General features: G+C 40.4%; 1 protein-coding gene across 2 annotated transcripts in view; it reads left to right on the top strand.

Moving 5' to 3' along the window:
* The window catches only part of kirrel1b (kirre like nephrin family adhesion molecule 1b), a 99,901-nt gene extending 88,442 nt beyond the window's left edge, over window positions 1-11,459 (top strand). Inside the window, exons 12-15 of one of the 2 annotated variants that reach the window (XM_032531546.1) lie at window positions 193-300; window positions 4,305-4,432; window positions 5,197-5,307; window positions 6,254-11,459. In XM_032531546.1, the coding sequence (XP_032387437.1) occupies window positions 193-300; window positions 4,305-4,432; window positions 5,197-5,307; window positions 6,254-6,955 (1,049 nt within the window). In that variant the 3' untranslated portion in view covers window positions 6,956-11,459. The remainder of the gene's footprint in view (window positions 1-192; window positions 301-4,304; window positions 4,433-5,196; window positions 5,308-6,253) is intronic. The other variant, XM_032531547.1, reaches the window with a different exon arrangement.
* Window positions 11,460-13,173: the final 1,714 nt, after the last annotated feature.

Genomic DNA, 13,173 nt, shown 5'->3' with positions numbered 1-13,173 from the left:
GAGAGAGAGAGCTTTTTTATCCCTTGTCTGACTTGCATGCCTTATCAACATATAAGCAGCCTTCAGAGATTCAATATGAAGCTAGGACAAACGGTTTATGCTTAACCGACACAGGATCCGTGCTGGTTTCTGTAACAATGAGGCAGCAGCTGTCCCTCTACCCTTACACTTCTCCGCTTGTGTTTGTTTCAGATACTGTTCCAGTGGGAATTATCGCCGGTGGTACGGTGGGCTCCTCCATTCTACTGCTTTTGTTTCTAATGGCGCTGGCCTTCTTCCTCTACCGCCAACGCAAAGGCAGTGAGTGCACACACTGCTTCTCTAGTGTGTGTGTGTGTGTGTGTCTGTCAATCTTTCTTCCATACACTCCCGCTATCATCATTCTGCCTCTCCGTGGGTAAAGAATGGAACATATGCCAGCTGTATAGCATTTTATTCAAATGAGATTAATGAATATTCATATAATATGGCAAACTGCCTTAAAACACCTCTACTGATATGGAATTGTAAGATTATTTTATAAATAAATCATATTTACATGCCGCTTGTACACTCGATAAAGTACATAAATAACAGCGCAGAAAACAAGAGCTTTTAAAGTTGAATAGTGAATAGTATTTAGATTATGAATTCCTATATGTTATTTCAACAGCCGAGGGCAATCCAATTAGGATTTATGAGCACAAGCCAGAGAGCTATGTGGCATCTTTAAGTTGTTTCATTTTGAGCTGCTCGACAGCAAGTAAAGAATTGGGAAAGACAATGAAGGTGACTGGCAGAGTCCCCAGAGGGATTTTCTGGGGATACGAGTATATTTTCTGCTTCAGAGCTGATAACACCACTACAGAAAAGATACCGTTTGGAAATAGAAGCTCAAACAAACATTGTTGTGGCTCCAGATAAGCTGTCTCTCATTTGATGCTACAGCTCAAGACTTCACAGACTTAAATCTTTACTTTTTAGGGCTCTGCTTTTGGATTAGAATTGCTCATGTTGACAAATTGACTGTTATGTGCTGGGGATGTGTAGATTAAATCGAGCTGAATTTTCATTTCAGGTTACACAAGTCAATTTTAAAGATAGGAAATAGGGCTGCACAATAGTCATCGCGATATCAACTGATAGTAACCCATAGCAAAAGGCTGCTACATATCGCAAAAGACACAGATTATTTGTGTGACTTGAAAGAAAGCTGCACTTTAAAATATGTAAATACGTTTTTTTTAATGATGCCTTTTGTGTTCAGTTCAAATTGTGCAAAAAAATATTGGAAATTATTTCCTTTCATTTGTGTTATATTCAGCAAGCAAATAGTTGTATTTTAGCAGAATATTGAAAGCAGCAGAACTGAGTACATTTTAATTTATGTTTATTTATTGCAAGTAATATCGTTATCGTGAAAGAACATTATCGAATAGCACATATTTTCCTCATCTCCTGCAGCCCTATTGTAAATATATCTGTTTTATTGGCCTAAAATCAACATTATTCCTGTGATATAGAAGACTGTCCTACTCTACATAACTAACCTAACTAAAAGCATTTTAATGAAATGACATGAAATGTGTTTAATCTCTACCTGTGTATATGTAACCTAGCATTTATGTTAATGTCACGCCACTCAATTCAGATTTAAGCCACGTTGGAAGTGTAACAGAAATATCACTAAGTCCTAATAAGATTGTCCCTGTGACTTTCATGTGAAAATGATTGTGAGGCCTATTCCTATATGAGATGTAACATATACATTTGCCAGCACATGTACTGTATGTTCAGTAACATGGTACATGTAAAAAGGAGCTTAAAAACGCTGTTGCTCAGAATATTGCATCAATCTTTCTGTTGTATGTAGGTCTGCACTGAAACAAACTACCCTTCTTCTCCACCAGAAACTGTTGAGTAAACTATACAGTTGAGTGACCCTTCAGTATTGTGTAGGATTTCCGAGTGGTAGTCAGACATGCAGTGGCATTTGAGATAAAATGGCCTAAGGAAGCATTTAAGCCTCTATATGTAACATCTTTTCATTTTTTTCATTTCAGCAAAATCCAACAGTGTCTTTTGTGAAATCGCCACTAGGATTCACTGATGTCAGAAATGTAGAAACCCTACACATGTTACAGATTAAACGGCAACACTTTATAGTTAATAGATGGTAAATTGATAGTTAATTAATCCTTAGTTAATTGTCATTTAACTGTTAGAAAATCATAATTTTACCTTTAACAAACAAATTATAATTATTAAAATATATGTAGTGCTGTAAATTAATAGTTTATTGTTACACACATATCTCTCATAGTCTATATTAGGTATCAGGTAATCTATTTATAAACATTACATAGATAGATGGACCAGATATTCCCAACACTGTTAAGGGTTACTAGCTGGTTTGTAAACCTTCTATAAACAGTGTCTGAATGGTTGTTATAAAGTTGCAACAGAAGACTATAATACCTTGTTAATAAATACTTTATAAACCATCTATAAACATTATCTGGATGCTATTGCAAAGTTGCGACTGATATTTTTCTTAGTTAGTTATTGGTTAGTAAATACTTGGTAAAGCAATAAGACATTTGTTGCCCTTCATTAAATTATATAAAAAAAGTATCTATATACCAACAAATATATGTATATGTGCAAAGGTCTTTTGTGAAAGTCTTAGGCAGGTGTGAAAAATGCTGTAAACTAAGAATGCTTTCAAAAATATTTTTATAAATTAAAAAAACGCAAAAAAATCTAAATCTAAAAAAAATCTAAATCTCATCAACATTTGGTGTTACTACCTTTTGCCTTCAAACCAGCATCAATTCTTATAGGTACACTTGCAAAAAGTTGGGCAACGTTGAATATCGTAGACGCAGTGGTCGGCCAAGGAAACAGAGCAGCAGATGAAAAAACCATTGAGCTTATTTCCCATAGAAATGGGAAGATGTCCAGCAGTGGCATCAGCTCAGAACTGGCAGAAACCAGTGGGACCCAGGTACACCCATCTACTGTCCAGAGAAGTCTGGCCAGAAGGGGTTTTCATGGAAGAGTTGCAGCCAAAAAGTCATACCTCCAACATGGAAACAAGGCCAAGGGACTCAACTATGCACAAAAACATAGGAACTGGGGTGCAGACACATGGCAGCAGGTGCTCTCTGATGAGTCAAAATATGAAATATTTGTCTGTGGCTGAAGGCAGTTTGTTGGCCCGAAGAGCTGGAGAGAGCTACAATACTGAGTGTCTGCAGGCAACAGTGAAGCATGGTGGAGGTTCCTTGCAAGTTTGGGGCTGCATTTCTGCAAACGGAGTTGGAGTTTTAGTCAGGTTTAATGGTATCCTTAATCCGAGAAATACAGACAGATACTTGTCTATCATGCAATACCATCAGGGAGGCGAATGATTGGCCCCAGATTTATTCTGCAGCAGGACAACAACCCCAAACACACAGGTCATTAAGAACTTTCTTCAGTGTGAAGAAGAACAAGAAGTCCTGGAAGTGATGGCATGGTGTGCAAGTGTACCTAGGAAAAATTGATGCTGTCTTGAAGGCAAAGGGTGGTCACACCAAATACTGATTTGATTTAGATTTATCTTCAGTTCATTCACTGCATTTTGGTAATGGATGAAACAAACTATTAACACTTTCACTTTTGAAAGCATTCTTAGTTTACAGCATTTTTTCATACCTGCCTAAAACCTTTGCACAGTACAGTATATATACTGTATATACACAAATATATATATATACACACACACACACACACACACACACACACACACACATACATATTTTTGTAATTTATAATAACCATCCAGACACTGTTTATAGACAGTTTACAAACCAACTAGTAACCTTTAACAGTGTTAGGAATATCTTGTCCATATATCTATGTAATGTTTAAAGATGTTTTAAAAGTGTTTTAAAGGCTTACAAACTTTTTTTAATCATTACTCGATACCTAATATAGTATATGAGGGATATAACGTGTGTTACAATAAACTATTAATTATTATTAATGATTAATTTACAGCACAACTAATATTTTATTATACAGTGTTATACCGAAATCAAATATATGTATCTTCATTTTCAACCCTTGCAACTTCTGAAAGGATATTCATACCAAAGTTTTCTGACGCCTTGTTCCATGAATACTGGCAAAAATAAAAGAGACATGGCAAATAATGGACAAGACAAGTCAGACAAAACCAGCATTAAATAGAGTGAAGTGATGTCTTTGTTGCTTTTTTTCTATACATCTTTTATTTATCTTGATCCAGAACATGACCGGAGGTTGTGCTTTCCTTCCAGGTCGTCGGGGTGTCACACTCGGTAAGCCAGACATCAAGGTAGAGACGGTCAACAAGGAGACCCACAGCCTGGAGGAGGAGGCGGCCGACGTCTCCACGGCAACCCGGATGGTCAAGGCCATGTACTCCGTGAGTAGACACCCATCTGAGTCACCGGGGGCCGTGGAGAGGAGGCGTATGGGTCAATGGGCTTCAATGTACAGATACAGCAACACAAAGGGCGACAGGGCAAGAGAGGAACACACACACAAATATTCACACTTTAAAGAACATGCACACAATCTAAAACAGATGCCAAGGGCTTGTCTGCAAATACACCAAAAAAAGAATATATGCACACAAACATGTACACTTCAAGAAAATCAAGAAAGCTCATAGTGTACTGTACATACTGTACACACACAGATACACCATAAAGTACTGTTCATGCACAAATAACCTTGTAAATCCACACACACAAACGCACCACCCACACACAAACACAATGCAATTTAAATTGATGCTACACACACGCATTAATTCTCACTCTATAAATTGCACACACACACACAGACATATACGCGCAAATACACACACACACACACACACACACACACACTCTCTCTCTCTCTCTCTCTCGCACTCTCTCTCTCTCTCTCTTTTACATTGTGTTCCCTTAAGAAAAGCGTTCAGCCCTGGAAGTCCTGGAGAATCTAATCGCCGAGGCTCCTTTGGAGTGGTTTTAAAGTTCGGTCCAAAACCTTTTTTCCAACAACTAACCCGTTTCTCGTCTTCCACTCTCTTGGGATGAAAAACCTGAAACTCTGTTTTCCTCTCCCCTCCCTCTCTTCCTCCTCCTCTCCTTTCTCACCCTCCCTCTTTCCGTGTGTGTGTTTCGTTGTTTGATGGTTTAGTTTCTGCCCTCTGTTTCCCTCTCTCCCTCCACTCAGCCGTTCAAAGACGACATGGACCTGAAGCAGGACATCAGGAGCGAGGGCGACACCAGGGAGGAGTACGAGCTCAAGGTGAGATACACATTTTAGTCTTCTGACTTTGGATTTTTTTCAGCAGCGTCTCGAACATTATATCCTGCATGGTGCACAGACATATCATATGTCATGAACTTTGTGGTCATATCCATCATTAACTGCCAATTACTTTTTCCTCATGTCCGGCATTCCTATGGCAGGAGTTAAAAACTTGGTTTTCATAACGCTATCCCTTTTTTTTACAATCTGTGCTGAATGTCCCAAAAACAGATTTTGGTTATTCCTAATGCATCACTTGCAGGATTCTGCAAGATCAGAGCAGGATCAACCCCTCATTTGGGTTTCTTAAACTGGACTGGAGCTAATATCTCCTTATAACCTCAAAAACTACCACGAAGCATAAACTGGCCAAACTAAAGGAGGAAATAAACCGTGTGAAATCCCCCTAGTAGAAATTGTATACCCAAAGTAGTTTTTGCCCAGGTGAGTAACCTGTCATCTTGCATTGGAAACCATGTTCATCCTGGTAAAATAAGGTTATGTCGTTATGTCTTGTGTCACATTATGTGTGCTGCATTGCTCACACGCCATTATGTTTTTAGACATAGCATGAGCAACAGCACGCCACCAACAGCACCAACATCACCCACAACATCAGGTGTGGAGCCAAGTGTTGGAAACATTCAGGGCTCAGCCCAAACCAGAGGAAGGGGTGGGGGGTCCGGGGGCATGCTCCATTTATAGCAGCTATGTACAGTATACAGTATGCACCATATGTCCAACGTAATGCAACTTTTGTGCCATTGATTTGGTAGCCCAAAAAGCCAACCCCTTGCTCCGCCCGCTCGTACAATGTGAAAGTATGATGTGACACAAGGCCAAGCTAACTGAAGCCAAGACCAGAGGGTTAGCTTTCTGTATCACTTATCCCAATGTTGTTGCTTCACATATTAACTACTAATAATCTCCCCTCTGATCTTAGGATCCAACCAACGGTTACTACAACGTCCGAGCCACCACCCATGACGAGGCGCGCCCCCAGTCCCGTGCCATCCACTACCAGGGCGAGTTCCGCTCCCCGAATCCAAACAGCGGACCAGCCGGGGCATCTTCCAGCGGCGCCCCAGCTGGTGCCAGCGGTGCCGTTCCACCCAGTGCAGTACCAGGCTCAAGGGCAGGCTGCTACGACCCGCGCCCACCTTCCAGGATGTCCCATGCCACCTACGCCCAATTCAATACCTTCACCAGGGTGGCACAGAGCCAGCAAGCACCTCCCAATCCAGCTCTTCAATCGCCTGGAGATTACCCCGGAGACTGCGGTCTGCTGGACAGCACCACCCAACTGACCTATGACAACTACGGATACCCCTCCCAGTATCCCAGCTACCGCATGGGCTTTGCTCCACCCATAGAGGAAGGGCCGTCCTATGAGATGTATCCAACAGGACAAGGACCAGGGCCAGGGCCAGGGCCTGGGCCGGGGTCTGGGCCTGGGCCTGGGCCTGGGCCTGGGCATGGGCCTGGGCCTGGGCCTGGACCTGGGCCAGGGCCGGTGCTGGGGCAAGGGCAACAAAGTCCAGAAACAGGACTGGGGCAGTATGGAACCTCCACCCGCTTCTCGTATTCATCTCCCCCCTCTGACTATTCCCAAAGACACACGCAGCGGATGCAGACTCATGTTTGAGAAACACACATTCACATGCTTTGACTTGCTTTTTGCAGCATCAGTACTTATCACACTTAAAACAAAAACATAGATGTAAAAAAACACACATAAACATTCAAGAATCCATGTTCTGTTTCTGTAGCATCCAGTGCATGGCCTTTGGTTCATTTTCTGAACCAATGAAACACCAGAGCAACAGCTCACAGCAGTTAGCAGCATCATGTATATTACAGTTACCAGCAATACACACGTACATACAACACACATTTGCGCAGACCTTCTGTTGCGTGCAGTTTTTATGCACCAACAAAAGCAACAGCGAGCCACAATCAAGACAAAAAAGACACACAAAAAAAGAAGAAGAGCACTTTGAAGATGAGAAGAAGAAAAACACCAGACGCTTAAGGAGGAGTTGCGGAAGGACCTTTTTCTTCCTGCAGTCCTCGCCCTGCTCTATGATCATCTCCCTGCAGCGCATCTTCCTTCCACCCCATCTCTGTAAATAAGTGCAAATGGAGATTTGGGTCATTTTAAAGTTATTTCCTTGTACAAACCTATACAGTGTGATGCAGTACAGTGACCTACAGCAAACCTCCTTGCAGTCCAATCTCTTTTGGCATTTTCTGACTCTCACATAATGCAAAAAAACACACAAACACACAGATCTTTAAAGACTTGTTTGTTTCAATGTATTGCAGCAACGGGGCAGCTTGGACTATATATATTTGGCACTTTTTTAATCCCTTTTACTCACTCAACCTTGCCCAGTGGCCAATTCTTACAAAATTCTCTACAAGATCTACCTTGATTTAAGTGGGACAGTTAGTGACCAGAGTGCCAATGCACACAAAGTATTACTGTAAGATGGGTCTTCATTTGTATAGAGTGGACAATAAGATGGTCTGGAAAATAAGGTTTTGTACGTGCCACATCTTAGAGGAAAGGAAAGGAGTGGTAGCAAGTGTCTCTATATGCTCATTCTTGCTCATTCTATGCTCATATGTCATTTTTAATCATCATGATGCATTTCTATTCTTAACATTTCGCTCGAGGTCAATGCTGTGTATAGTATTTGTGAAACGAGGTGTGGCAGGAGCGCTTTTTTCATTCAATGAATTTCAGCAATTTGTACAAAAAGATACCTCCCCTACCCTCAAGTGTCAAAAAGTAATTGTTTCTGTCACTTGCACAGTAGACTAGTTTTTCCTTTCCATATTTATACCGAAACATAAAAAAAATGGCATTCAGAAACATTTTATAATATTTTTATAAGGAGTTGTGGACCAAAGGCTCAGCGTTTTGGGTGAAACTCACTTTTTAATGTGTATGTGGCAAAGTTATTGGAAACGTTTTGGGTTTCTTTAAGAGCGATGGATGGGGTTTTTAAAGTGGATGTTAGAAACTTAAATTAGAACATTCAAAGAGCTTCATACCAAAATGATAAATATCCAACGAGGGCAAATCAGTTTGGTGGATATCTCTGTTTGGTGTGAAACTCTTTCTTTGACTTCCAGTCTTCTGACTGGACTGCCTTTTTCAAAACATTGACGACATTCAGAGTGATGGATGGAGAACCAGCAGATGCTCACTTTGAGCTGTGCTGTGAACTCTGTAAGCAAAGGTTCAAGTGTAGTCAAACATATCAAAATGAAGGTACAGATGGTTCTATCTAGCTCATATGGTACTTTGTACATGTCCATGTAAGTACTGGTTTGTTCACTACAACAGACAATTTGGTGGTATATTTTAGTTTATGAGATTTTTCCATTATATTGTGTCAGCTTTGGTACGTGTGATTGGCCTTTAATGATCAGCGTTCATAATCTCGCTACTAACCTCAAAACTCTACTGATGCAGCTACTGTACTAGTCCCCTGTTAAATAGATCTCTAACGTCCCACTGCCATATTATTTTTCCCCATGAGAGAAAATCAAATGTGTCTGTCTGGTAAGATCTTGCAGTGTCTGCAACAGTAGTTTTGTTTACTTACCCAACACCAACTAAGTCCGAATTCCCACTATGATCATCTTACAAAAGCTTTGTGGGTTGTACCTGTTTTCTCAGTGCAGCTGCAAAGTTGGAACATCAAAAAATGTTTTGCTTGATAGTAATGTCTTGATGAGTTATAAGTAAGAAGTTATCCAAAAAAAAGGAAAAAGAAAGCCTTACAAGAAAAGTTGTTTCAACGGCAACTATGAATGCAATCACTGAGCCAACACCGGTTTTAAGACATTTATTTGAACCGAAAGCTTTGAATGACTGTTGTTGGCTCCATTTTGTATTCTCTACATAGACAAAAAACGTTCAGCTGACAGAATTACATCTTTAGGAAAAAAAAGAAATGTTGGATTGGCTGTTGATGAGCAATGAGCACAGTTTTGGCCGACTTGTGCGAGATATTTCCTTGGACCTTCCCCTCTACAGAAAATAATTTGACTTCCACCCCTTACTTATAATGTTGCTCACAGTGTGAACTGAAAACAAAGAACTGAAAACAGTAGTAGAATTAATTCATGTTTGCGCACTGAGCTTTGCCAGTGAGATTGGATTGCACTCTCCATTGTACCATTGCACAACGTCACCTGTTACGGTGCCAATCAGTGTTGACTAGACTCCACATCTGTGGGAGGAATAATTAAGGTTCCATCTCGAATGTTCTTCAGTTCGGGACTTTAAATAACACATGACTCTTTTAAACTTGTTGTGGCGACCTAGAGGAATTGCTTTGACTTTGTCTTGATGTTTGACCTTTGTTTAAGGGCACATGTGTATGACTTACTAAGTTAAGAGGGACTGCCTGACGAGTCACGCACTTGTTTCTCTAACGTACAATTTTAAGCAGTTAAAAATGATAGCAGATGAAACGGTGCTTTACAAAAGACCTGAGGCTGTGAAGGGAAGCCAGATATCTCAACACCTCCAGAGGTAATCATTGAGTCTTTATACCTATCAGCCATCCTATCAACCCTTTTCAGATGCAGTATATCATGGTAATTTTGTGCCAAGGGGCAGTAAAAATTGTATTTATTGCCTCTATTTGGAATAAACACTTTCAGAAAGGAATCGGCAGCAACGCCATTTCTAATTAGAATATCAGATGGAACCCTGTAGCTGGAAGGTCACTATATAAACCGTTTCAGTAGTTAAAGAGAGAAGAACGGCAGATGGAGCACCCTTTTAAATTTATATGGTTATTGCAGCTTTGGTGCTGCATACTATTACCTCTTTACAACCTTTTTACAGAGTTGTAGCTGTGCAGTATTTTGCATTGGACTTGAAATGTCCTTATGACCTTGTGTAGAATGAGTACACATGACACGGAGGAGGTACATATACTCTGCCGCGCCATTGGTCATTACCTCTTAACTACTTACAGTCTGCTGACAGTGGGGACATATACATAAAAAACACCATGGATGCCAAAAAAAATGCAAAACTGATGTTTATATTTGGTTCAGCGATGAAAAAATATGCAGTTTAGAATGGAATCTTAAGTTGTTATTTCATGTCTTTTCCCCCTCTTTTCCATACGTACTGTACCTCTCAGCGCGTTGTGTACTGATACACTTAACTCCCTCCCATGTGTCATATCAACAGCCACCTACCAGCTTCCAAATATAGAACTTGTCTTTACATGAAGAAAAAAAACAACTAATCACAACATAACCAACCTTCTCTCACAGCTTTCTTCCAAATATTCTTCAAGTTGATAACATATGAAGTACAGTAGGTATAGCAATCTTAGCTTGCATTAATGTATGTATGTTGGGGGGTTGAGTGTCTGTTTTTAGAGAATATATAGCTTCATGAGCTCATGACATCATCCTCATTTATTTCTCTCTGAAAATCAGTATTTTGAATCTTCTTTTCTTGGTATTACTTTGTTGTGTTACCTCACCAGTGAAAGAAATGACTTTGGTCAAAAATATGTGTCTAAACTTTTACATATATCGGAAAGGGGGGTTCTGATTTATCAACCCAGAAGAGAGAGCTTGTATGTGTCTGTGGCCAAAATGACTGCTCAGCCAGGCCACAAATAGCCAAAACTCTGTCTCAACTAGGCCAACCCAGGCTAGAACCAGGCCAGACCCACAGCTAACTGCTTTGTTCCATGCTGTGCTGTGCCGCGCCATCCCTGGCCAAGACTGACTCAAGTTGCTCGGTGTCCATTTTTACCTTGTGGAGTATTCAGCGAGTGCCAAAAGACTGTGCAAAAAACTGAACTGAGCAGACAGACAAATGCAGCAGCCATTTGTGTTCATTGTGTGTCTGTGTGTGTGTGTGTGTGTGTGTGTGTGTGTGTGTGTGTGTGTGTGTGTGTGTGAGCACTGTAAGGATGTGTCCATCTGTGAACATGCATGTGTGTGTACATGTGTGTTTGCAGCCTGCAACACCTGTTTTGTTTCCATAACATATACACATGTATTAGGACCACTGGACTGTAGACGTCAGGGTTTGACTGAATGTTTTTGCTAAATATTGCATATTATCAGCATATTTCCTCAGTGCTTTCTGAAAAAAACAATTGATTGCTTATAGCAACTACTACGGCAGCTTCCGTGTTGACTGGAAATGATTTACTGTAGGAGGGACAGGATACGGCACTTAGAGCTGACGGTTAGGGCAAAACAGAAGACAAGGATCGGCCAACATTACCACAATGATAAAGTGAAACATAATGCCAATTCAGTCTGATTTATAGGCTTGTGATTGGACAGAAACACAAGTTGCTCTGCTTCTGTAGCTATCTTGGTCTCTTTGCTGCCCCTAGTGGTTAATAAACATGCTGTTTTGAACAAAACACTGGCACCTGGTCCACGTTCTGCCCCCAAAAAACGCTGCAACACATTTCTTTAAACTGAAACGGCAAAGCTTTGAACACCATGTTCTGTGCGCAAGACGCTCTGCCTTTTTACTACCACGGGTTAACAGACACGTCTCTGCTGATTAGGTATTACCAACCAGGCAAGAGAAAACAAATCGTGCAGCAGTTGCACACCGTTTTACACCATTCCAAGGAAACATGGCGTTCAACCAGGACACCGTAGCAAAACAGTGCACACCGATTTGAGATTGAACATGCCCTTGAATTATCAAAAAAAGCACTTGCTGTTACCACCAGTCACCAAAAATCGCCCAGAACTAAAATCGAAAGGATTAAAACTGCCTTAAAGAGCTGCAAAGTGTAACAGACTTTTATCAATATTATATCGTCAATTAAGGCTTTAATAATTTCGAGGGTGTTAAATAATTTTGGAAAAGTAACCATATCAGTCCAACCCTAGTGTGAAGCAGGACAGCTGTTAAGACAGAGTGAAGGAGACATTGCGTGGCCTTAGGACACGAGGAAAGGAGGCAAGCTCGTCCCTCATCCAGCTGCTGAGCCTGTCTGCTCTCTTAAACAGCTGCACGAGTGAACAGGATTAATTGATGCTTGGTATTGCTGAGCATATGCAGACGGTGATCAGAGTAGTGACAAAGCTTCCATATTGCACTCGAAAATGTTAAAGAGGTGTGCATGTGGGTGAGCGAGGGACAGTGTGGGTATTCATATAAGCATATTCTCCATACTCCAATTCTTTATTTTTATCCCTATATATTGTTCATGTGTGTATCATGTGTGTTTGATTTGAGTACTTCTTTATTCCTTTTATTCAAGAAAAAAAACTGTATAAAAACACCCAAGATATTATTGAAATTTTCATGTTTGATTTCTGTTTTTTGTTTTCAAAATGTATGTAATTATTTTTCCACAGTATTACCGAAAATAAAAGAAGACACAGCTTTTCATATTAAAAGCAACAAAGGCTCCTTTATTTTGAATTTTTTTTTTTAGTTTACAGAGAGTTAATTTTATAAAATTATTCTTTGTATTTTTAGAACCGAGGCTCCAGGATGTGGCTTAAAAATGTTTCAGCTCTTTACTTTGAGTAAGTTTGTGCATCACACATTCTGCTGTTTATTCAGGTCATACTCTGCATGGCTGTGTGTCTATGTATAGCACTCCGGCAGCAGGGCATACACAGTGTTTACCTGAATGTGAGCCCGACGGTGGAGCTCGGAGCACAACGCCAAGACAAACGTCTGCAGAGTCTCTCATTAAAATCTCATTTTTGCTCCGTCCTCTCATCCTTTCTATTCTTTTTTCCACTTCTTCTCTTTCTTTCCTCCCTTCTGCCTAGTCTCTTTACCGTTCCTCTAATACAGGGGTCTACAACTAAATCATTTTCCTGAGG

This window comes from Etheostoma spectabile, chromosome 12 (assembly GCF_008692095.1).
Source record: "Etheostoma spectabile isolate EspeVRDwgs_2016 chromosome 12, UIUC_Espe_1.0, whole genome shotgun sequence".
NCBI lineage: Eukaryota > Metazoa > Chordata > Actinopteri > Perciformes > Percidae > Etheostoma > Etheostoma spectabile.
Note: the sequence above shows the minus strand (reverse complement) of the source record. Positions and strands in the feature narration are given on the sequence as shown.